Source organism: Grampus griseus (assembly GCF_964374135.1).
Source record: "Grampus griseus genome assembly, chromosome: 2".
NCBI lineage: Eukaryota > Metazoa > Chordata > Mammalia > Artiodactyla > Delphinidae > Grampus > Grampus griseus.
In genome coordinates, this window is record NC_139018.1 from 27,560,738 (window position 1) to 27,585,592 (window position 24,855).

At 43.2% G+C, this 24,855-nt stretch overlaps 2 protein-coding genes across 2 annotated transcripts in view; one reads left to right on the forward strand and one right to left on the reverse strand.

The window, feature by feature from the left end:
* Positions 1-651: 651 nt before the first annotated feature.
* Positions 652-9,017, reverse strand: ZC2HC1C (zinc finger C2HC-type containing 1C; the record flags this gene model as incomplete). The annotated part of the gene is made up of 2 exons (XM_082649086.1): positions 652-915; positions 7,695-9,017. The coding sequence occupies 2 exons, from the start codon at positions 9,015-9,017 to the stop codon at positions 652-654; spliced, it is 1,587 nt and encodes a 528-aa protein (XP_082505212.1).
* Positions 9,018-10,117: 1,100 nt separating this feature from the next.
* MLH3 (mutL homolog 3) overlaps positions 10,118-24,855 on the forward strand; it is a 42,325-nt gene continuing 27,587 nt past the window's right edge. The window contains 2 exon segments of the mRNA XM_082647343.1: positions 10,118-10,431; positions 15,023-15,120. Of these exon segments, the coding sequence (XP_082503469.1) occupies positions 10,269-10,431; positions 15,023-15,120 (261 nt within the window). The 5' untranslated portion in view covers positions 10,118-10,268.

Below are 24,855 nucleotides of genomic sequence, written 5' to 3' on the forward strand. Positions count from 1 at the left end.
TGCAGAGACATAGTGTGCTTTTCCCCATCCCTACCCTGTAAAGTGTTGTACATAAAGATGAGGTTCCCTTTATTACACAGTACAACATGGGGAGGCTTTAGGACATACTGGCGCCTGAACCTTCCATGCTTGTATTGACTTTTGGCCAGGACCATGTATCAGGGAGGTCATTTGTCTTACGGCAAAACTGTATTTTTTATAAGATACCATGATCCTCTGATACCAACGAGCCAACTTCTTGCAAGAACAAGAGTTAACAGAAGCCATAGACATACATGCAGAGGCAGTGGCAAGAAGGCACAGCAAATGCAGGCACTTAACCAGCACAAACCACAATCAGGCTTGCAAGAAGAGAGCTTTAATGTAGCCTCCTCGCTACTCTTACGTGCCCTCACCCATCAGTTCTTAGGGCAACAACATGAGGCGCCCCAGCCGCAGGCGGTGATTTAGTGGGAAGCTGAGGCTTCCTGTTGCCTCCTGCTGCTCAGCAATGGGTCTCTCTCTCTTCACCGATTTCAGCTCTGCAGGCAGACCTGGGAGATGTAAAAGTTTTAGTTCTTTCTGCTCTGCATCAAATTATTCTACTCCCATTTACTGCTGAAGAGAAGCGTAGCCTTCTGGACTATCAAGGAAGTTTCCACTGTTGTCTGCTCAACTGCAGTGCTTCCTTGGAGGTGGAGGGCGGTTCTTGATGGTCTTACACTTAGGAATGTGCCACTCTGCCACCTTGGGAGCAAAGTGGCGGCTACAGTGAGGACACTGAATATAGTCTGGATTTTCTGCAGGCAGGATGGGCGGCAGGTCGGAGGGGTTTCCACCTTTGGCAATTATCTGCTGGACCTCTCGAGCCTGACGGAGGGTACGGATGAAAGATTCGTGCTTCTGTTTCCAGTTGGTCTTCCAAGGAGGTTCAGCCTGTAAGTTGAAGGAAGACTGATCATTTAACTTGGTGTCTATCTCATCCCCTTCCTGAGTCTCCGTTAGAATGACAGTAAGGAAATTAAGGTCAAAGAGAACAGGAAAGAAGCGACAATGATAACTGACTTGCCAGAGTGGAGGCACTTAAACCAGGGGCCCCCAGCGCCCCCGGGGCTGCGGACTGGTTCTGGTCCACCGACTGCTAGGAACCAGGCCGCACAGCAGGAGGTGAGCGGCGGGCAAGCAGCGAGCGAAGCTGCATCTGCTGCTCCCCCATTGCTCGCATCACCGCCTGAACTATCCCCCTCCCCACCCCACCCATGGAAAAACTGCCTTCCACAAAACCGGCCCCTGGTGCCAAAAAGTCTGGGACCGCTGACTTAAACTAAGGGCCTGCAAAGGCCTATATAGTACTGAGAGGCAAGCCTATTTCCCAGCAGAACCCCTGGGAGGCTCAGTGCTTGGACATACAGGTAGTGGGAAGGGGGAGGTGAACAGGTTGGCTCCCAGGGCTCCTCTCCACCTTGCACATCCAAGTGTCCAACACTTCCAGCACCCTCTCTGGAGAAATTGAACCAGACAGGTTTCAGACTCAGGACATCCACGCACAGTGGAGAGCAGGGTTAATCTAGGGGCTGAAAATGGAGATTAAGGGCAAGTGTACGCAATGTATTGTGGAATTAACTGTCAGCTTCCTTCCCCCACTCAGCTCCCAGAGTACCAGACACAGGCACCCTCATAGGAGGCAGGAGTTCTCTGGATGCACCAAGCAGTTGAGAGAAAAGTTGAGATGCTGATTCTGAGGGACCCCAATGAAAAGGCTCACTGTTTGACAACCCTAATATGAAAGCCCTCAGTCAACAAGCCCCACTTAAGCTTAAATATGAACGGTCAGTAAAGCTCTAACAAGGAAGAGACCAAACAAGTACAGGAACACACATGCATACACGCTCAGGAAGTAGCAACAAGGCAGGTAGCAGAAGAAATTTTTTTACAAAAAATCATAATATCAAAGTAGTGTTAGAAGAGATTTTATCTATGAAACAAGAATATATATACTATGAAAAAGGAATGAGAGAACCAGAAAGAACTATTATAAATTAATACTGCAATAGCTAAAAATAGAACTGTTGTAAAATAATGTCAGAAAAGTTATGCAGAATGGGAAAAAGGATCAAGATGGAAAGTAGAAAAGATCAGAAAATTAGGAAGTCAATCTAGAAAGTCCAACACTGACTAATAGGAGTTCCAAAAACAGAAAGCACAAGGAGGAAATTATTAAAGAAGACAATAAACATTCCTAGAAATAAATATCACTACCCTTGAGATTGAAATGGCCTACCCACTATCCAACACAATCATTGTAGAATAAAGAGAGAATCCTATAAGTTTTAAGAAAAAGAAAAAAATCTATAGGTTTCATATAATGGAGCAGAAATCAAAATGGTATCAGATTTCTCAACAGTAACATTGGATGCTAAAAGCTAGTGGGGAAATGCCATAAAAGTTCTAACAGAAAATAATTTTCCAGCTAGAATTCTCTACCTGGCCGATTCATCAATCAAAAATAAAGCTATTATATCGATATTTTAATTCATCCCAAGACAAAAAATATGCCTCCCGTGCACCTTTCTTAATAAAGCTTCAGCAAAGCAAGGAGTAAAGCAAGAAAAAGGAAGACACAGGGTGCTGGAAACAGGAGAGAAGCAGAGAGAAGTTCCAAACAACAGGTCTGCACCAGGCCTGGAGAAGAACCAGTCTGGACTGGAGCAGGAAGAAAAAGAATGGTGGGATGGAGCTTCCAGAAGAAAAAAAAGTCAAACTGATAGAAAAACATTAACAGGTGTCTGATACTGGGCAGATCATTCAGGGGAAAAAAAATACAATTAGGTATGTAGGAAACCAAGCAAATTAAAACTTGGGTCAGTTATTAACTCTGGGTGAATGTGGGCAGGGGCAGAATCTGTCCACTCAGCAGTGAACAAAATTTATGTGGTTATTATCACAAAAACAGCTGACTACTGGTTTAACCCCAAACTGTGATATCACTACAATGGAAGGATAAGGGAAGGAGAAAAGTGGGAGGAGAGGGGATAAGAACCCAGAGTGTCCATAAGAGGTCAACAGATAATGTGCAAAATTGATAAATCAAGCAAATAAGTATATTATTTAGAAATATGGAAATGCATACCAGAAGAGCCATCTATCAGAACTGCCTGTGGGAGCCAGATGAGGGGCCAGAGAGGGATGAGGCAAAATACTGTTGATCTGCATTATAGGTCACTCAGTACTGCATGATTTTTCAAATGTATTCAAATACTACTCAGATGAAAAGAATATTAATTTTAAAAAGAAGAAAAAAGAAAAGCAAGTAGCTGCTTGGTGATGAATATAGGAAGAGATGTTATCAAAGGAAAAGGAAGGATCCATCAGGAAAATCTTACTGAAACAGACAAGGCAAGAGAATCAGAGTGTTAGAGATGCTATTTAGGAACCTTTAGAATTGAATTAGGGGAAAGTTCCTCAACTATATGATACTTATACTTTGATTCTTCATTGTACTGAAGTTTATTCAATTAACACTTATTAATCACAAAGCACAAAGATATAGTCTCTATGCTCAAATACATAAGGTCTAGTAGAGAGACAAGAGTATGAGTCTGCTGGAAGTTACGTGAATATTAAAGGATAAAAGAAAAATCACCTGTTCTTGCAAGTACACTGAAGGAATAACAGAGAGACACAAACCACTCAGCTTACAAAGGCACAAAGCTTTGGAATAAAACTTGGGACGGTCCAAGGAGAGGAGTCCATCTCAATCCAGATCCTTTCTGCCTTGATGTCCTCAATGCAACATATTTCCTCAAACTAGTTTCCACAAAGCTAGGGCATCTGATCTCAGAAACCCTTTTTTTTTTTTTTTTTTTTTTTTTTGCTTTATTGCTACTGTATTTGGGAATTTAAGAAACACAAGATTCTTTTAGGTTCTGGCCAGAAATAAACCACTATAGTGGGACAGAGAATACCCAAGTGGATTATTGGGTTGACCAGAAAAAAAACAGGATAGAACAGGAACTGATGATCATATCATTATCTGCAAGGGCAAAATGTTGACTTCTCGTTGGAAACCCGATTTCAGGGAGATCGTCGCTAAACATGGAAAGGACTTTCTTGTAGTGATCTCCCATATCGTATTGAAAGAAATAATTAAGACTGCAAAAGACTTCTCTTAACAGCCACCACATAAACGTGAGTTTTTAAAAGCCCCGCAAATACACACATAAACTGTAAAGTGCTAACGGACAAGAGGTGTTAGCATGGCAGTGGGAGGGTTGGAAGGAAATGAAAATAGAATAACACTCTCACAGTTTACGAGACTCAGAGCTGGACGGGCTTTGAGGTCATGTGGTCTAGGCTTTCGCACATTTTGATCATTTGCATACCACTTTCACTTAATCCCTCTTACTATTTTTCTTTAAATTCATGATTCCTAGAAATCAAGGGCTTACCATGTTTTACTTTTCTAATACGCATTACAATTACTGAAATAAAAAATGCATGTCAGCATGCCACACTTTGAGAAACACTCATTTACAACCCCAGTGTTATAACCTTGACAAGGTGGTAGAAGCTTCACCAGACAATCTTCTCCAGATCTGACTATCCAAATGTGCCTATGAAGTTCCCCCAAATGTATGGAAGTGTCTCAAAGTCACTTTTTACAACATTTTTCTGCAGCTAGGAATGTTCACCAAAGACGAAGTCCTCTAATCCAGCAATCCCACTTCTGAGCATGTATCTGGAGAAAACCATAATTCAAAAAGATACATGCACCCCAATGTCCATAGCAGCACTATTTACAGTAGCCAAGACATGGAAGCAACCTAAATGTACATCAGCAGAGGAGTGGATAAAGAAGATGTGGTACATATACACAATGGAATATTACTCAGCTATAAAAAAAAAGAATGAAATAATGCCATTTGCAGCAACATGGATGGACCTGGAGATTGTCATACTGAGTGAAGTAAGTCAGACGGAGAAAGACAAATATATGATATCACTTATATGTGGAAGCTGAATTGGGCGATTGGGATTGACATGTATACACTGATGTGTATAAAACTGATGACTAATAAGAACCTGCAGTATAAAAAACCAAACAAACCAAAAAAACAACTAATACTAAACTTTCTTTGGGTTATTTGTATGGAAATATGTTAATATAAATGTTTCAGACATTACATGAAATTTCTAAAACTCTTATATGTTCTGGTATAATGTTATAAGTCATAATTCTAGTTATTACTTTAAAATGTATATCTCAGAAATAACTAAATTTCCTTGTCAACTGCATTATTATGAACTTTCATCAAATCTTTAACCGTGGTCATTTTTAAGTCTTTGGTCATTTACAGAGAGTTCTGGGTGTACTCTGATGCTTTTGCAAAAATGTTCCTATAAAAGGGTTTCATCTTCAAGGAATTCATGGAAAAGACTCTGACAAGTACAGGTTTCTGGTAACTGACTATACTGCTGAACTGAATGAATAAGCATTTTCAGAACTCTAATGGAAAACTGATGAATTCATAAAAGAGCTAACAAAAGATCAAGATAAAAAAATTAATTACATGGGACAGAGTGAACTGATGAGGATGATTATAATTTTAGTGACTTTCTGTTTGAATTAAAAAAAAAAAATCCCACAAGGACTCAGAGGCAAAAAATATACAAATCAATTTTCACTGCAAAGTAAAGGAGCTGTTGCAGTGGAGGATTATTGGACTGAATGTCAATATTATGACATAGAAAAAATATATATATATATATATGTGTGTGTGTGTGTATGTCATCTTGGGCATGTTACTTAACTTCTTGCCTCATATCTAAAATGGGATAGTAGTAGTATTGTTGGGAAATTATGTGAGATAGTATATGTAATCTAGAGCACTTAGAATGGTATATGGTTCAACCAAAAAAAAAAAAAAAAAAAAGGTACAAATGAGCTTGTTTCCAGAACAGAAATAGAGTCACAGACATAGGGAACCGACTTGTGGTTGCCAGGAGGGAGTGCTGAGGGGGAATAAATCGGGAGATTGGGATTGAGATATATACACTACTGTATATAAAACAGATAACTGGACTTCCCTAGTGGCGCAGTGGTTAAGAATCCTCCTGCCAATGCAGGGGACACAGGTTTGGGTCCTGCTCCAGGAAGATCCCACATGCCACGGAGCAGCTAAGCCCACGCACCACAACTACTGAGCCTGTGCTCTAGAGCCCACGAGCCACAACTACTGAGCCCACGTGCCACAACTACTGAAGCCCGCGTGCCTAGAGCTTGTGCTCCACAACAAGAGAAGCCACTGCAATGAGAAGCCTGCACACCGCAAGAAGAGTAGCCCCTGCTTGCCGCAACTAGAGAAAGCCCGTGCGCAGCAATGAGGACCCAACGCAGCCAAAAATAAGTTTTAAAAAATAAAAATAGGGCTCCCCTGGTGGCGCAGTGGTTGGGGGTCCGCCTACCGATGCTGAGGACGCGGGTTCGTGCCCCGGTCCGAGAGGGTCCCGCGTGCCGCGGAGCGGCTGGGCCCGTGGGCCGTGGCCGCTGGGCCTGTGCGTCCGGAGCCTGTGCTCCGTGGCGGGAGGGGCCGCGGCGGTGGGAGGCCCGTGTACCGCAAAAAATAAATAAATAAAAATTAAAAAATAAAATAGATAACTAACAAGGACCTACTGTATAGCACAGGGAACTCTACTCAATATTCTGTGATGACCTATATGGGAAAAGAATCTAAAAAAGAGTGGATACATATATATATACATATAACTGATTCACTTTGCTGTACACCTGAAACTAACACAACATTGTCAATCAACTATACCCCAATAAAAATTATTAAAAAAATAAAATAAAGTCTTCTAACCTTAAGGTGTTTACTCTCTAAATGGGGAGAAAAAGAATTCCAAACAATTGTGTTTCATGTATTTACTAAGAAGGTATATCAAAATTAGCCAATGTTGAAAAAATAGATACAGCTTATAGGAGTGGTAGCAAGTCCTAATCTTGGGAGGGGGCAGAATATATTACAGAGAGCGAAGAATTCTCTCAGGGTAGTGAAAGGCTTCATAATATTTTTCTTTATATTTTTCATTCTCTTAAATTTTCTAAAGTAAGTGTTTATTACTTTTATAATCGAAAGGACACACACACACACACATATATATTTTTTTTCTTTTTTTTGCGGTACGCGGGCCTCTCACTGTTGCGGCCTCTCCCGTTGCGGAGCACAGGCTCCGGACGCGTCAGGCTCAGCGGCCGTGGCTCACAGGCCCAGCCGCTCCGCGGCATGTGGGATCTTCCCGGACCGGGGCACGAACCCGTGTCCCCTACATCGGCAGGCGGACTCTCAACCACTGCGCCACCAGGGAAGCCCAAGGACATATATTTTTTAACTCTAGATTTTTGGAGTCATTCTGACCCAGATTTATATGCTGACTGTCATTTAAGACTGTTTGTGATCTCAAGCAAGTTAACCTCTCTGACACTTGATTTTTGAACTGATAAAAGATAATGAAATCTTCACAGGGTTGTGGTGAGGATCATATGAAAAGCTCCCATCACTGTGACTGGCACACAGTAGTAATCAATAAATCAAACGTTAATTCTCACTTTCTCCCCATATGACACATGAAATTTTTTTAAAGAAAATGGTTGAGTATATAACAGGCTCTTAAAATGATCCCCACTCAAGGCAAATCCATAAGGCCCTTGTTACCTTAACTGAGGCTGGTCCCTTCCAGTTCAAGTACTGCTCTAGTTCTGTGCCCTTGGCCCGGGCCCTGGAGGAATCAAACACTTTCCTCTTGGAACTCTGCATCCTGCGGCAGACGTTGGAGTGTCTCTCCAGCCTGAGCAAGAGAAACTTTCGGCCACAGTGGCTGCACTCACCCAGTTCTGGCTCTTCAGTGGAACAGCCAGAGCCCGAGGAGTGTGGTGCCCTAGACGAGCTAGAATTGCTGGTGGACCTCCGCAAAGCACTGAGCGGCGCTTCTGAAGCTTGAGAAAACGTCTCCTTCAATCGCCCTGAGACTCGGTCTCGGATGTTGTTATTGCTTGCCACCAGTCTTTCCCTTTTGAGCTTCTGAACTCCATAATCAGAGAACTGGAATGGACTAGATCTTTCTTGAGACCGTCCCCAAGTTTCATCCTCTCCTGTGTCTCTACTGAAGACCTCCTCAGACATGAGTTCTGGGGAGAAGATAGGTTTGTATGTGGTATTGCCTTTAACTCTCCTCCCGGGGAGTACCATTCTCTGCAGCTCTCTTTTTTCATTTTCCTCAGCCTGTTCTTTTTCCTTCTGGATCCTTCTGAGTTCCTCCTCTGTCTTCTTCAGCTTTTCCCTCAGAAGAGCCTCTTTTCTGCGGATTTCCTCCTCTAAACTCTCCCCTGCAGCCTCTAGTCTTTGGATCTGCAGCCACTCCGTCCTGTTGGGGTTTGCCATGACCCTGTCCTCCTGACTGGCAGCAACTGTACCAACCACAGATGAATTCACCCAGTTCCTTGAACCAAAGCTATTGTATGAAAACTTTCTTGGCTCAGGGGGTCTTGGAGAGACATTCGGGTCCCCATCAGTGCCAGCCTCACCTGTACTATGGGGCTTCCGGTGAAACACAGGTTTCAGTGGGTATGCCCGGTCCACCCCAACTCGCTTCTTTGTAAAGGGGATGAATTCCTGGTTATTTGCTTTGGGATACTGGGATTGAGGGCCTGGTGAGTAAAATAAACACTTTGCTTGGCCCTGGGGATTGCTTCCTGAGTCTTGCTGGCTGATTCCAGCACAGCAGGGATAAGAGTAGCTCTGGGCTTTCGTGCAGGTGTTCCATTTGGGGTGAGTGTAGAGGTTATCCAGCGTCTGCTCTTGGTTGCTCAAAAGCTTCTGCTGGACATTGTTCCTCGGGTGCCCCATAGAGGACCGCTGGGAAGAGTCACCTTTTTCAGAGGGGTCTTGCTTAGCTGAGTGGAGCTCTGGAGCTTCCGTTTTATTATGTGGGAGCATAATGCCCACAGGCAGAGGCAGTGCCAACTGGAGACCAGCCATTCAGGGCATAGACTGAAAGCCTAGGGGAGATTTAAACCAGATGTATGTGAGGAGTTTGTCTGAGGTTCATGTCGGCTGCTAAAGTAAACTGTTTCTACATTTGTCCTACCCACATTTTCCCTTAGACTTCTTAGGGACAGTGGTGCTGGGTCTGCCAGAGCTTTCATTCAATAAGCATTTGGTGAACACTTATTATGTCTTGCGGGTGCTTATTAGGTCCTGAGGATAGAAAAAGGAATGTGATACAGGTGTTCCTGTCACCTGGCTTTCCTTTGTATCAGTACCAGCCGCTGCCATACACAGCATACTCTGTAGCAGGTGGAAAGAGCTATTGGACTGAAAGTCAGTTTTTAGGCCTGTGACACAGGACAAGCAGCTTCCCCTCGCTGGCTCCAGTTTCTTCACCTGTAAACTGAGGGGTTCTCTCAGAGTTACAAGACTCGAATTTAGGGACCTTAGGACTCCAAGTCTAGCCCCATCATTTTATAGGTGAGAAAACTGCGGCCCATTGCTAAGTGACTGGCACAAAGAGCTCTCGGGGCTTCCCTCCTGCTGAAACAATGCTTGACCCCAAAGAGCACAGCTGCTGCAGCTCAGGGCCTGCAGCAGGTGCCTGACTGGCAAACCCTCACCCAAGGAGTCCCCGCGGCACAGACGGCAGGTCTGTAATCCGAGAGGCGGGGACCACCTGATCTGGCCGCCGCGGGTTTTAGATCCGTAACGCCTAAGTCGCATTCTGACCTGGAGGGCTCAACCGGGAAGCCTCTACTGGAGACTCCGCTTTGGGGACAAGCCCTCGCTCTACAATCTGTCGGGCCCTTGGGAGGTCAAGGTGCTGACCCCATGTCTCCCCGCCCTTCCGCGCACCTGAGGCTCTCGGGGACAGCTGTTGCTCAGGGGAAACCCCAGGACTTAGTTTTCCCGACCACGAACCCTCCCTCCACCGACGGCCGCGCAGGCGCTCTCAGCTGGCCTCTGTTTTTCCCGTTGCCTGGAGACGGGAGAGCGTGGGCGCCCAGCCCCACCTCGCCGCGAATTCCGCGGTGGGTGGGTGGGTGAGGCGTGCGCAAGCGCAGTCCGCACACCACCGGGCGCCGCCCCGGGCGCGGGCGCGGTCGACCAGAGTGTCGCCTGACCCGGTGTCCCGCCAACTCTGCAGCTCCTTCCAGCTCTGCCCTTAGGGGACGGGGGAGTGGGGTGGGAGAGGCTTTTCTGGGGCTCCATCAAAGAGCTTGGATTTTTCTCAGAGCGATGGTCTCAGATCCTGGGGTGTGCCCTTCTCTGGCAAAAGACGGAGCGCCTAGATGTGCCCTCAAGTCATTCTGCCGCCGGATTCCGGTGTCTGCCCCCTTAGCGGGAGTGGGCCTGCTGATAGCCTTTCTTAGCACGTTCGGCTGCCTTGTACGGGCCCCAGGTACGGCTGTATATTATCTCTCCATGCTTTTCCTCGCAAATAGTTTGGAGCTTGCGTCAAATTTTAGCAAGTCGGCTAGGTTTTGCTACGCAGAAGGGGGGAAATTTTTGTAGCCAATCTAATTATTTTGATATAATGTTTTACTCTCACGTGGTAACTCTGGCCCTCTCTTCTTAGGGCCCAGGAGTGACTCAGACAAGTGTAATGATAATAAAGTTAACTACCAGATCGAAAATGCTCAGTATAACCTGGTTTCAACACTAATGATACTCCATAACTTGCTAACATCAGAAGAGAGTTTATTTGTCTTCATACTTCAGTTCATTTGTGTAAGCTGTTTGGAACAGGCAGCTTACTTTTTTCCCTGTAACTACTTAAAAGATTCATGCACATGGAAAATAATATAGACAGCAGTGGTCGGTGTTAATACTTCAACATGTCATAATACAGCTTTTACATGTTATAAAGAAATGCCTTGGTGGTGTTCCAAGGCAGTCCTTTTATGCCTTGTTTTCTTTCCTAGCTGACTCTCCAATGCCTTCTCTATGTATGCATTTTCAGACATTTCCCACTCTTCTCAAGGTCCCAGTTATCTCAGCCTGGGGCTTGCCTGTCATCAACTCCAGAAGCTCCCCTCCAGCCTGGCAGAATTTCCCAGGGTGCCTCCCTCCATCTTGACTTCTTTCCCTCTTGTTTATGAGGAAGAAGAATCTTTGTCTTTCCTTGAGTTCTCTTGACTTAGTCCCTTTCAGTACCCTCCAGGAATTGACTCACTTTACCCCTGCATCTTGTTAACTTCAAGTTGTATCTATCCACACACGCTTCTGTGGTTTTAGAATATGCTTAACTTTGCCCTGCACAAAAAGCCTCATTTCCCTTGGCCACACCTTTCACCTTAGGGTCCCATTCCTTTCTCCTCTTCTCCACTTCTTAATAGAAAACTCTACATTTCCTGCCCCCACTTCCTCAACTCCCCCTCATTGTCCAGTCCATTGTGGTCTGGTTCCCTTCTGTCCGCTTTATTTAACTGCTAGGCTACCAGTGACCTTCCAATGACCCTAAAGACAAAAGCTGCTATTTCTTCAGCCTACTCATTTGACATTGATTTTTCTCTCCGTTGGAACTCTTCTCACTTGCTCCTGTGTGCCTTCTTGGTTTCTTCTTTCATGTCCTTGCATTTATGTCTTTTCCTCACCTTCCCCTCAAATGTAGGTGTTCACCAAGGCCCTCGTATTTCTCATATAAATGTAGTTTCAGACATTCTCTTCCTTAATGATTTCAGCCAAATGCTGAAATTTCAGGTCTCACCTATGTTTAAATGGTATCTAGCTTAGTTCTCTCTCCTTAATTACGGACTCAAATTTCCAAATTCCCATGTAGCACTTGCACGTGAATGTTCCTCAGGAACCACAAACTCAATATGACAGAAAACGAAGTTGTGATCACCTCCGCATTCCCCAATCTACTTCTCCAGTGTTTCCTCTCATGCTGAAAGCATCAGTCATCTTCTACTCCTCCCACTTTGTCACCCCCTCTCTCTAACTGGTCAGCAGGTTCTGTTGAAGTTACCCTGCGATGTCTCTTACATATGTCCCCTCCTTTACGTTTCTACAACCCTAGGTGAGTTCCTCCCTCACTTCTCACTGGGATGACACCACTCTCCTAACTGCTATTCATCTGCTCCCCAAACCTATCCTTCTGGCTGCTGCCAGAATAATTATCCTGAATACTTCTGACCCCATAATTCTCCTACCCAGTGGCTGCTTCTTTACCTATAGGATAAAGTTGAAATGTGTAACTTAGCATGGAACTTCAGCTTGCCAGATTAGGTCCAGCCTACCTTTCCAGTCTTGCCTCCCCAGAGGCTAGTCCAGGGCATCTGAACCTTGGCTGTGCTTTAGGACTACCTGGAAAGCAATTTCTGGGAGTGAGGCCTGGGTATCAGGATTTTACAAAGCTTTCCCCAAGGTCCTAATGTGCAGCCAGGGTTGAGAAACCCTGGTCCAGCCACACCTGACTACTTGCACTTTCTTACCTCAGTGGCCTTACTCCAAGCTCCACGTACTGGGAGGTGGTGGAGCATAGCATTCATGGGAGTAGGTTCTGTACTCAGACTGCTTGGAACTAAATCCCAGCTCCATCACTTACTGTTTGTGGTTGTGTAACCTTGGGTAATATGCTGGTTCCTCCAAGAATGCTTTCCCACTCTTCCCAGCCAGAATGGATCTCTTTGCTCCTTTGTGTTCTCATAATATTTTCTGTCCTTGTTCTAGCACAGGGCTGGCTCATGACGAGCTCTCAGTGGATGCTTGTGGAATTGAATTAGCATGTTGTGCATTGTATTGTCATCATTTGCACGCGTATTTGTCCCTTACACTAAATAAAAAACTCTTTGAGGGCAAAGATTATATACCATCCATCTTTGTATATCCTGCAGTGTATATACACAGTAGATACTCAATAGGTTAATTCTACAGAGAAACTAGTTTTTAAAAAATAAATTTTAAATAATATAAGCCAGTTACTCTGTTCAGCATTATTTTCAAATATTACCAAGCGTAACAATTCAGTTCAGCTTCCCACCCCACTCCCACCCCAACGCCAGCACTGAGGTTGTATGATTCTCCAGGATCTGGATCCTCACTTTGTAGCGGGCAGCTAATGGAATAATGAACCTCCATGGCTTCCATTGCAAATCCATCTCACCTTGCCAAGTCTGCCAACCTGGCATATTCACAAATGGCATCTTATGTTATGAAGGGATGTAAGGTACACAAGCACTCCAAAGAGCAACAATAAACACCACAGTTTTCCTTCATACACATTCTTAATCTTAAGGGTATCTGTATTCAAATGCCTTCAAGGTGACCCTACTTTTTTTTTTTAATTAATTTTTATTGGAGTATAGTTGCTTTACAGTGTTGTGTTAGTTTCCACTGTACAGAAAAATGAATCAGCTATACATATACATATGTCCTCTCTTTTTTGGATTTCCTTTCCATTTAGGTCACCACAGTGCATTAAGTAGAGTTCCCTGTGCTATACAGTATGTTCTCATTAGTTATCTATAAGGTGACCCTATTTTTGTTGTTGTTGTTGTTGTTGTTGCGGTACGCGGGCCTCTCACTGTTGTGGCCTCTCCCGTTGCGGAGCACAGGCTCCGGACGCGCAGGATCAGCGGCCATGACTCACGGGCCCAGCCGCTCCGCGGCATGTGGGATCTTCCCGGACCAGGGCACGAACCCGTGTCCCCTGCATCGGCAGGCGGACCCTCAACCACTGCGCCACCAGGGAAGCCCAAGGTGACCCTATTTTTAACAATCATTACCCACAACTCCCCTTGACAATTCCCTTCTCCCAAAAGAAATTCATGCAACTTGGTCACTTGGCTTAGATTGACTGACTCAGTTGTGATTATGGGTTATTTTGCTTGTGCTTGTGATTGATGGATTGATTGCTTTAGATAAGCATTGTTTGTAGTTTTCTTAGTAAGGTAGACTCTGGTGGGCCGCTTCCAGAATCACAGAGGGAGAAATAACCTCCACTGGGACCTCCTATACACTTATCTCTGCTGCTACCAATTCCAGACTTAGGCATGACTCAGAATTGGAGGAGAACTGAGAAAAAGGGCAGAAAAGTTGTATGTCTTCTATTTAATTTGTTTGTCTGTTTGTTTATGATGTTTAGTGTTTATCATCTGCCTCCAGAATTTAATCTCCTCCGGTCCAGGGATCCTTTTTGTTCATTAACGTATGTCAACCACCTAGAAATGTGCCTGGCACACAGAGGCTCTCAGTAAATATTTACAGAATGATTGGATTTATCTCAAGTGTTTCTTCGTCTTTGTCTTTATCCCCGCTAGAAAATGAAAAAAGGCGTGCGCTTAGTGACAGTTGGGGTGAGGGCTCGGTGTGCAGAATCCTAGCCGAGACCCTGGACAGATCCCGCCCCCCCGCCAATCGGAGGCTCTGGGGCTACTAGACGCTGGCGTCCCGAAATCCCACCCTCTAGGCGGGCTCTGGGCCGAGCGCGCCGTGCGTGATTGGCCGGCGGAGGTGATGGGCCTGAGAGACAGCGAAGGAGGAGCCGCGTTCTAAGCTACCGGGCGCGGCGGTTACGCAACCGGGAGAACAGTTGGCCTGCTGGTCTCCTGGGTAGTCCATCGGAGAGGAGGACCAGGAGAGTGAGCCTGGGGCAGCGCCCCGGGGCGTGCTCATCAGTTCGATTAGCCCTAAAATATTAATAGGGCATTCTGGTGGGGGCGCGGAAGCCAGGTTCGCGTGGGAAGAGGGAAGGACGGAGAGGGAGCGGGACCGGGGATGGGTGTAGGGAGGTAACTGGATAAGCAGGTAATTGCCCCAAAAGAGGCCTCTGTGGGCTCCCTTGCCCGGGTGTCTTCCTGTTAACTTCACACACCCGCGCTTACACGTGACCGCTTACTTACTCCGAAGTACTGGCACCTTAAGGTCAGGGAGAGGTCACAGTGGTTAACGATGGAGAGGTGTGTGTGTGACCCTTTCTGCCTCAGGATTGGGGGCCCGGGTTTAGGATAATGAGTCCTTTACTTTTCTGCTTTCATGGTCTCTGACAGGTCTGAGCGTGAGTATGGCAGAAGGGGACACCCTGATATCAGTGGATTATGAAGTTTTTGGGAAAGTGCAAGGTGTGTTTTTCCGCAAGTACACTCAGGTATGTGGCTTACAGGCTTTGGGGACATACCTAGGGTATGAGCATGGGAACAAGAGACATGTTCCTGAAAAATATGCATTGGAGAACCTTTCTGTTTGGTAGCTGGATGGCAAAGAGGTGGTTTGTAAAACAATGGGTATGAAAATGCTTTGCAGTGGATAAAACACAATGCAAATGGAAAATTTGTCTACTGTTATTATTGGTCTTTTCTAACAGTGGTACTTGAGTACCTAGACACATATGGGTGAGCTTCTCTTTTCCAAAGGGGAATAGAGGGCTTCCCCAGTTCTCCCTGTTGTGGCATCATCAAACCAAGTCACAATTCTTGTAGGAAAGTTAACATTGATCAAAGAGATGGCATTTAAGTGACTTTGTGACATTTAATTGCTTCCTCTGCAGCTGCTGCATTTTCTTCAGACCTCTTTCCTTTTTCAACTTCTCCCATTCCCCTATGTAATTCCTTTCCACTCATTTTAGCTTTTAAAGAACAATTACCTTTTCCAGGTGAAGCTTTTCTAATGAAAATACTTTATCTATTCCAGGGTAAGTAATGGTAACATTGAACATGGAGCCTGGTATTCCTATTTGATATTAGGGAGTAGTTGAGGGGATGAACAAACTATTGACAGCCTCTGTCTTAATATCACTAATCCTCCCTCAATGGGCACACACAGATGCAATCTCAGTTTGCCTTCTGTCTTCTATAGAGGGGTATCAGGCTATTGCCTTCCCAATGTATCTCCAACCCCAAAGATACTGAGTTAAGACTGCAGAACTTGCCAAGTGTCACATTCCGGGGACTGTGGTACTTAAAATTCAAACGTGAATCTTTGAAATATGAATGTTAAATATCACTACCTCTTTTTCCAATTACTTGCAAATCATTTCCTCCTGTTTCATGCTCATATATGAAGTGCCTATTGGAAAAAAAGAATTACTGAAAGTCATAGCAAGAGCTATGTTCCAATTAGCTTTGCTACTAATTACGTATGGTAAGTTCCTGTGATTTAGTAAATGGAGGTGGCAGCCTGAAAGATTAATTAAAGTTGTTGAGCGAAAAGGACCAGATGGCAGTATACTCCATCTTTCTCTACTGCGCCTCCCACCCCCCAATTTAAAGAGAGAATAAAAGAATGCAGAAAAACAAATATTGATTTGGAAAACTGCAAGGAAAATGTCATCCTTTTTTCCCCTTAATTAGACTTGTAGTTTATTCTTGACTACTTATAATCATTTTATTATATATGTTCATTTTAACAATTATTTTGTTTTGCTACAGTCTTTTTATGTGTTGATATCATCTAGCCTCTTAATTTAACTCCATCACTCCTAGAATGAGTGATAATACTTGAAGGGATTTTTTTTTAAAGTTAGAATATAATTCACATTCCATAAAATTCACCCTTTTGGGACTTCCCTGGTGGTCCAGTGGTTAAGAATCCACCTTCCAATGCAGGAGACATGGGTTCAATCCCTGGTCGGGGAACTAAGATCCCACATGCCGCGGGGCAACTAAGCCCACTCACCGCAACTACTGAGCCCATGCACCACAACTACAGAGCCCACGTGCTCTAGAGCCCTCATGCCACAACTAGAGAGAAGCCCGCGCACCGCAACGAAGAGCCCCTGCACTGCAACGAAGATCCCGCTTAAGGCAACTAAGACCCAACGTAGCCAAAACTAAATAAATAAATTAAATAAATAAATAAATATTTTTTTTAAATCACCCTTTTAAAGTGTATAATACAGGTCTTCCCTGGTGGTGCAGTGGTTAAGAATCACCTGCCAATGCAGGGGACACAGTTTCGAGCCCTGGTCCGGGAAGATCCCACATGCCGCAGAGCAACTAAGCCCGTGCGCTGCAACTACTGAGCCTGTGCTCTAAAGCCTGCGAGCCACAACTACCAAAGCCCGCGTGCCTAGAGCCCGTGCTCCTCAACAGGAGAAGCCACTGAAATGAGAAGCCTGCCCACCGCAACGAAGAGTAGCCCCTGCTCGCTGCAACTAGAGAAAGCCCACACGCAGCACCGAAGACCAACGTGGCCAAAAAAGAATAACAATTAAATAAATAATAAATTTATTTTTTTAAAAGTGTATAATACAGTGGTTTTTTAGTATTCATAAAGATGTACACTAATTCCAGAACATTTTATCACCCCAAAAAGAAACCCCACACCCATTAGCACTCACTCTTCATCCCCCCAGCCCCTGGCAACCACTAACCTCATTTCTATCTCTATGGATCTGCCTGTTCTGGACATTTAATGTAAATGGAGTCATACAATATGTGGCCTTTTGTGTTTGGCTTCTTTCACTTGACATGTTTTCAAGATGTATCCATGTTGTAGCTTATATCAGCACTTCATTTCTTTTTATGGCTGGGTAATATTCCATTGTATGGGGAGTTCCCTGGCGGTCCAGTGGTTAGGACTCGGCACATTCACTGCCAGGGCCTGGGTTCAATCCCTGGTTGGGGAACTAAGATCCCACAAGCCTTGCAGTGTGGCCAAATAAATAAATAATAAAATAATTGTTTAAAAAAATATTCCACTGTATGGATATAACACATTGTATATATCCAATCATCAATTCATGGGCATTTAGGTTGTTTCTACTTTTTATCTGTTATAAATAATGATGCTGTGAACATTTATGTACCTGTTTTTATGTAAACATTATTTTCAGTTCCCTTGGGTATATATACCTAGGAGTAGATTGCTGGGTCACATGATAACTCCATGTATAACTTTTTGAGGAACTACCAAAGCAGTTTTCCAAAGCAGCTGCACCATTTTACAGTCCCACTATCAATGCATGAGAATTCCAATTTCTCCCAATTGTCAACAGTTGTTATTGTCTGTCTGCTTTATTATAGCCATCCTGGTGAGCGTGAAGTGGTATCTCATTGTGGTTTTTTGTTGTTTTGTTTTGAGGTATCAATGAATTTAAAAGGATTTACGTCATATAAAGCATGTTCTCCTATGACCATAATGAAACTAAACTGCCATCAATAACAGAAAACTGGGAAATTCCCAAATATTTGGAAACTATAGAACACATTTTTTTTAATTGTGGTAAAATATACATAATGTAAAATTTGCCATTTTAACCCTTTTGAGTATACAGTTCAGTGACCTTAAGTACATTCATATTGTTATGGTACCATCACCATCATCCATCCACAGAACTCTTTTCATCTTGCAAAGCTGAAACTCTGTACTCATTAAACAATAACTCCTGATTCCCCTTCCCTAGCCCCTGGCAGTTACAGTTCTACTTTCTGTCTGTATGAATTTGACTAATCTAGGTAACTCATATAAGTAGAATCATATAGTATTTGGTTTTTTTCCTGACTTGCTTATTTCACTAGCAATAACATCCTTAAGAGTCATCCATGTTGTAGCATCTGTTCAAATTTCCTTCCTTTTTAAGGCTGTGTAATATTCTGGTGTATGTGTATACCCTCATTGTGGTTTTGTTTGCCTTCTAATGATTAATGATGTTGAACATCTTTTCATGTGCTTATTGGCACATGGAAGAAGATATTTCTTCTTTGGAGAAATGTCTCCAAATCCTTTGCCCATTTTTTTTAAATATAAATTTATTTATTTATTTTTGGCTGCTTTGGGTCTTAGTTGCTGCACGCGGGCTTTCTCTAGTTGTGGTGAGCAGGGGCTATTCTTTGTTGTGGTGCGCGGGCTTCTCACTGCGGTGGCTTTTCTTGTTGCGGAGCATGGGCTCTAGGCGCGCGGGCTTCAGTAGTTGTGGCACGTGGGCTCAGTAGTTGTGGCTCGCGGGCTCTAGAGCACAGGCTCAGTAGTTGTAGCACGTGGACTTCAGTAGTTGTGGCGCACAGGCTCTGTAGCATGTGGGATCTTCCCAGACCAGGGCTCGAACCCGTGTCCCCTGCATTGGCAGGCGGATTCTTAACCACTGCGCTACTAGGGAAGCCCTTTAATACATCTTTATTGGAGTATAATTGCTTCACAATACCATGTTAGTTTCATTTGCACAACAAAGCGAATCAGCCACACCCATACACACGTCCCCACATCCCCTCCCTCTTGAGCCTCCCTCCCATCCTCCCTATCCCAACCCTCTAAGTCATCGCAAAGCACCGAGCTGATCTCCCTGTGCTATGCTGCTGCTTCCCACCAGCCAACTATTTAACATTCTGTAGTGTATGTACGTCGATGCTACTCTCACTTAACCCCAGCTTTGCCCTTCCACCCCATGTCATCAAGTTCATTCTCTATGTCTACCTCTTTATTCCTGCCCTGCAACTAAGTTCATCAGTACCATTTTTTTTTTTAGATTCCATCTATATGCGTTAGCATACGGTATTTGTTGTTCTCATTCTGATTTACTTCACTCTGTATGACAGACTCTAGGTCCATCCACCTCACTACAAATAACTCAATTTCATTTCTTTTTATGGCTGAGTAATATTCTATTGTATATATGTGCCACATCTATGGAAAACAGTATGGAGGTTCCTTAAAAAACTAAAAATAGAACTACCATATGACCCAGCAATCCCACTACTGGGCATATACCCTGAGAAAACCATAATTCAATAAGAGACGTGCACCACAGTGTTCATTGCAGCACTATTTACAATAGCCAGGGCATGGAACCAACCTAAATGTCCATTGACATATCATGGGCAGTTTTTAATTACTAATTCAATCTCTTGTTATAGGTCTATTCAGATTTTCTATTTCTTCTTAATTCAGTTTCTGTAGTTTTTGAGTCTTTCTAGGTATCTGCTCTTTTAATCTAAGGTATCTAATTTGTTAGAATACAACTGTTCATATTATTCCCTTATTATCCTTTTTTTTTTTTTTGTAAGGTTGGTGGTAATAGCCCCTCTTTCATTTCTGATTTTAGTACTTTGAGCCTTCTTTCTTTTTTTTTATTGATCGGGCTAGCTTAAGGTTTGACAACTTTGTTGGTCTTTTTAAAGAATCAACTTTTGGTTTCATTTATTTTTTCTTTCTTCCTGCTTTCCTTCCTTCCTTCCTTTCTTTTTTTCTTTTTTCTGTATCTATTAACTCCTGCTGTAATCCTTATTATTTCCTTTTTTGTGCTTGTTTTGGATTCAGTTTGCTCTTCTCTTTCTAGTTTCCTAAGATGGAAGTCTAAGTTATTGGTTTGAGGGTACTTTCTTTTTAGATTGAGACTAGAGTTGGTGATTATATTCGTTAAAATGTTTCCAGGGGCTTCTCTGGTGGCGCAGTGGTTGAGAGTCCGCCTGCCGATGCAGGGGACACGGGTTCGTGCCCCGGTCCGCGAAGATCCCACATGCCGCGGAGCGGCTGGGCTCGTGAGCCATGGCCGCTGGGCCTGCGCATCCAGAGCCTGTGCTCCGCAACGGGAGAGGTCACAACAGTGAGAGGCCCGCGTACCGCAAAAAAAAACCAAAAAAATGTTTCCAGATGACCATCCAAGCAGAAATATTATTATGAGGGAGAATTAGCTTTTTGGAATTTTCGTAGGAGAAAACACTGCTTACTTGTTTAGATATATATTCAAAACTGAACATGACTCAGCAACATTATGTTATCATTTAAAAATAAAAACAGGGACTTCCCTGATGGCACAGTGGATAAGACTTCGTGCTCCCAATACAAGGGGCCTGGGTTTGATCCCTGGTCAGGAAAGTAGATCCCACATTAATGCTACAACTAAGAGTTCACATGCCACAACTAAGGAGCTGGTGAGCTGCAACTAAGGAGCCCACCTGCCGCAACCAAGACCTGGTGCAACCAAATAAATAAATATACATATAAATGTGTGTATATATATATATAAAATAAGAACAGAAGCGAGTGCACAAATAAAACCCATACGAAATCTCCATTCTCAACACCAGTCAAAGTTGGGAGTGTTTTGTTCACTCTCAGAGTTCAGATAAATCATATTGCAATTTAAAATTTAAATAAATTCGTTTTGAGCGGTACTGTTATAACCTCCTGCTCAAAACTCAACACAATCATTCCTATAGCTAATTACCATATAAGGTAACTAAGAACTAGGGATAGCCCATTCCCCTAGGTTAAAAGAAGTAGAAGAGTACAGTTGTTACACAAAGTCAGCTGGATGTGGAGTCTTATTCAAATCCATTCTCTGCATTCTTTTTTAATGCCACAATCTACAACACTCAATCATGCTGTAGGTATCTCTTATTTTTCTTCATTCCTTAATTTCCTCTGTATCCTTTAAACTGTTATTTATTTGACCAAAGTCTCTTGTTCATTATGCAAACATGTCTTTGCTTTGAACGTAACTGATTTGATGAATACTTCAGTTCCTCATCAAACATAGTTTTGCTATGCATAACATTTCCTTTGGCCAACTCCAGCAATTTCCCATATTTACTAGGTCACTCGTCTGGCATTTGGACATGCAATCAAGTTAACTCCCGTTTTCTTTTGTAATCTAACCCCTTCTATTTAGATAGAATGTAACAGTCAATAACTTTTATAATATCCTTAATTGGAAACTTTACAAAAATAAAATTGCCTCTAAAACATTGCTACCTTTCCCCAATTTTCAGTCATTCCACAGTTAGTGATTTAAAGGAAAGAGCATTGGAAAGTCTAAGAAAAGAGCAACTACAGTGATTAGATGATTTTCATAAGCTTATGCAACATTAAAGACATTGTGATTATTTAGACAGAAGAAAGTCAAGTGAAAACAATAGTTAATGTAGTCTCATGAAACTTTGGTGTTTAGAGGCTGATCACCAGCTGCTTTTTCCTTCTCTAGGAGGATGAGAGAAAGTGGGCTTTGGGTGCAACATAAAGACCTTGGGTTAGACAGTTTCTTTACAGTGAGAACAGTGGATTGCCTTGCCCAGGAAATTGTAAAATACTCTCTAATGATCTTTAAAGAGATATTGGACACTTAATCATCTGGATTTGTTTAGGTGTGGTCTTGGTTAAAGAAAAAAAGAAGGATCAAATAGCTTCATGCTTTTTCTATTTAATATACCCAGTAGATTCTTGATTAGGAGACGGAAAATGAACAAGATATACTCCAGTATCCTAACAACAGTCATCCTTAGGGAATCATTTTGAAAACATCTGATTTGGTCTTAAATCTTTAGTACTTAACCAAATTGACGACATAGTGAAAAATTCTGGTGCCTGGTTTTATAGGGTGGAAGAAGGAAATGGAGTCAAGTGGTCAACACTGCATGTTAAGATCAGCAATGAGATTCTCCTTGCTGTAGTTCTGTTTTGACTGTTCTGGACAACATCAAATTAGTTTCAGTGGCTTGATTCTAGGCCAAGATTCTGGCAAGAGATTGTAGTCTAATTTTGTTTTGTTCAATCTCACTGGATTTCTCTCTCTTGTCTTTTTCTTTCCCTTAGGCTGAGGGTAAAAAGCTCGGATTAGTAGGCTGGGTCCAGAACACTGACCAGGGCACAGTGCAAGGACAATTGCAAGGTCCCACCTCCAAAGTACGTCATATGCAGAAATGGCTTGAGACAAGAGGAAGTCCCAAATCGCACATTGATAGAGCAAGCTTCAACAATGAGAAAGTCATCTTAAAGTTGGATTACTCAGATTTCCAAATTGTGAAATAACGGTCTGAATTTAAATTTTCCAAGATACTCAGTGGTTTTGTTTTTTTATTTTTAATAGGGATAGAATTATTCTGTGTTCAATATTAGAATTTGTAAGTAAGTTATTTTAGTATCAGATATTTGATAGTTACTGTATGTGTATGATGGAAGGATTACAACTGTACACAATTCTAATCAATAAAAACACAGAACCTTCTGTGTAGGATACTTATTTTCTTTTTGGTAAACTTCATTTTGGGCAAAATAAGAGGTATTTACTTAATAAACATCTTTGGGAAGAGAATTTTGAGGAAATTTAAAGAAGTCTGAAAGAAAAAGCAGTTACTTTTAATCATTTCTTTTTAATAGTTTCCATGAACTTTTCTTCAGGAAATTGTACCTAATAAGAACAAATACCACAAGTTCAGTTTGTTAGCTGTTCAAATGATATTTTGGACCAATTGTTTTTCATTTTCTGGAGTTTCTGCTGTCATCCCTGTCCTCTGCGTAAGGAATTCACATAAATTGATATTATGGGCTAAATTATCCCCCCCCCCCAATTCATATGTTGAGTCCTAACTCTGGATACCTCAGTATGGGACTGACTACACTTGGAGACCGGGCTTTTATAGAGGTAATTAAGGTTAAATGAGGTCATTAGGGTGGGCCCTAATCCAATATGCCCCAGTGTTCATATAAGAAGAGGAAATTTGGACACAGCCCTGTGTGCACAGAGGAAAGAACATGTGAAGACAGAGGGAGAAGACAGCAATTTTACCAGCCAAGGAAAGAGGCCCTAGAAGAAATCATCATTTCAACACTTTGATCTCAGATTTCTAGCCTCCAGAACTGTGACAAAATAAATTTCTGTTGTTTAAGCCACCCAGTTTGGTACTTTGATATGGCAGCCTTAGCAAACTAATACAAGCAATAAGCATTTTGCTTCATCAGACTTAGGTATCTCCTGATTTGGTTTAGTCAGCCATTAAAAAAAGTATGTATCAGGGCTACCCTGGTGGCGCAGTGATTGAAAGTCCGCCTGCCGATGCAGGGGACACGGGTTCGTGCCCCGGTCTAGGAGGATCCCATGTGCCGCGGGGCGGCTGGGCCCGTGAGCCATGGCTGCTGAGCCTGTGCGTCCGGAGCCTGTGCTCCGCAACGGGAGAGGCCACAGCAGTGAGAGGCCCGCGTACAGCAAAAAAAAAAAAAAAAAAAGTATATATCAAATGCTAATTGAGTTTGACAAGTTTATCATAAATTCCAGTTTTTTAAAATACAAGGTTTCAATGAAAACAGGACAAAACAAAAACTGTAGGTTGGTTAACGAGTCCCATAACACCTATTCTCACAATGCCCTTAGAGTTCCACTCTCATTCCATTAGAAAAGAAAGCTGCGGTGGTATTGGGAAGATACCAAAAAAGTCAATGAAGGGAGTCTTGTTGTCTTCATCTGTAAATTAAGAATAGAGCTATATAGTTTCTTGGTCTTTTCCAGCTCTGAAATAATACTATAGATCTCTAGATGGAAGGCTTTGGATTTATTAATTAACTGAGTACCTAACATAAGCCAGGCACTGTTCTTGCCATGGGGATACAGCAGCAAACAAAAGTAGACAAAATCCATACCTTCATATAGCTTACATTCTAGTGAGAGAAGATAGACGATAAGCAAATAAAATATATATTGAATTAAATGGTCGTACGTGCAAAGGAGAGATGAGAGAAGGGGAAAGAAGAAAAAACAAGTAAAAATTGCTAGAAACAGCTTTTCACGCCATGCTAAAACGGGAAAAGGATTGAGAATTCGGGGTACTAGGGAGAAGAGACCATGGGACACATGAGTACCGAAGCCGGGAACACCTGGTGCGCATGCGCATTGGGGTGTCAGGGACTAGAGGGTGTTATCGGCGGGGCAGCTGAGAAGCGCATGCTCGCGGGATCGCGCGTGCGTGAGCCTCGCGTGCACGAGCCTTGCGAGCCAACGTGCGCGCGTCCGGCGTCCGAGGCGGTTGGTGTCAGGGAGTTGTCGAGGCGCGATACGAGGTGACTTGGGGAAAAGCACGCGACGAAAGGATGATTCCGGGAGCTCTTCTACCACTAGAAGGGCCCTGGCGACCGCTGCGGGCCAACTTTACGGGCCAGCTGCGCAGGGGCTCCGGGA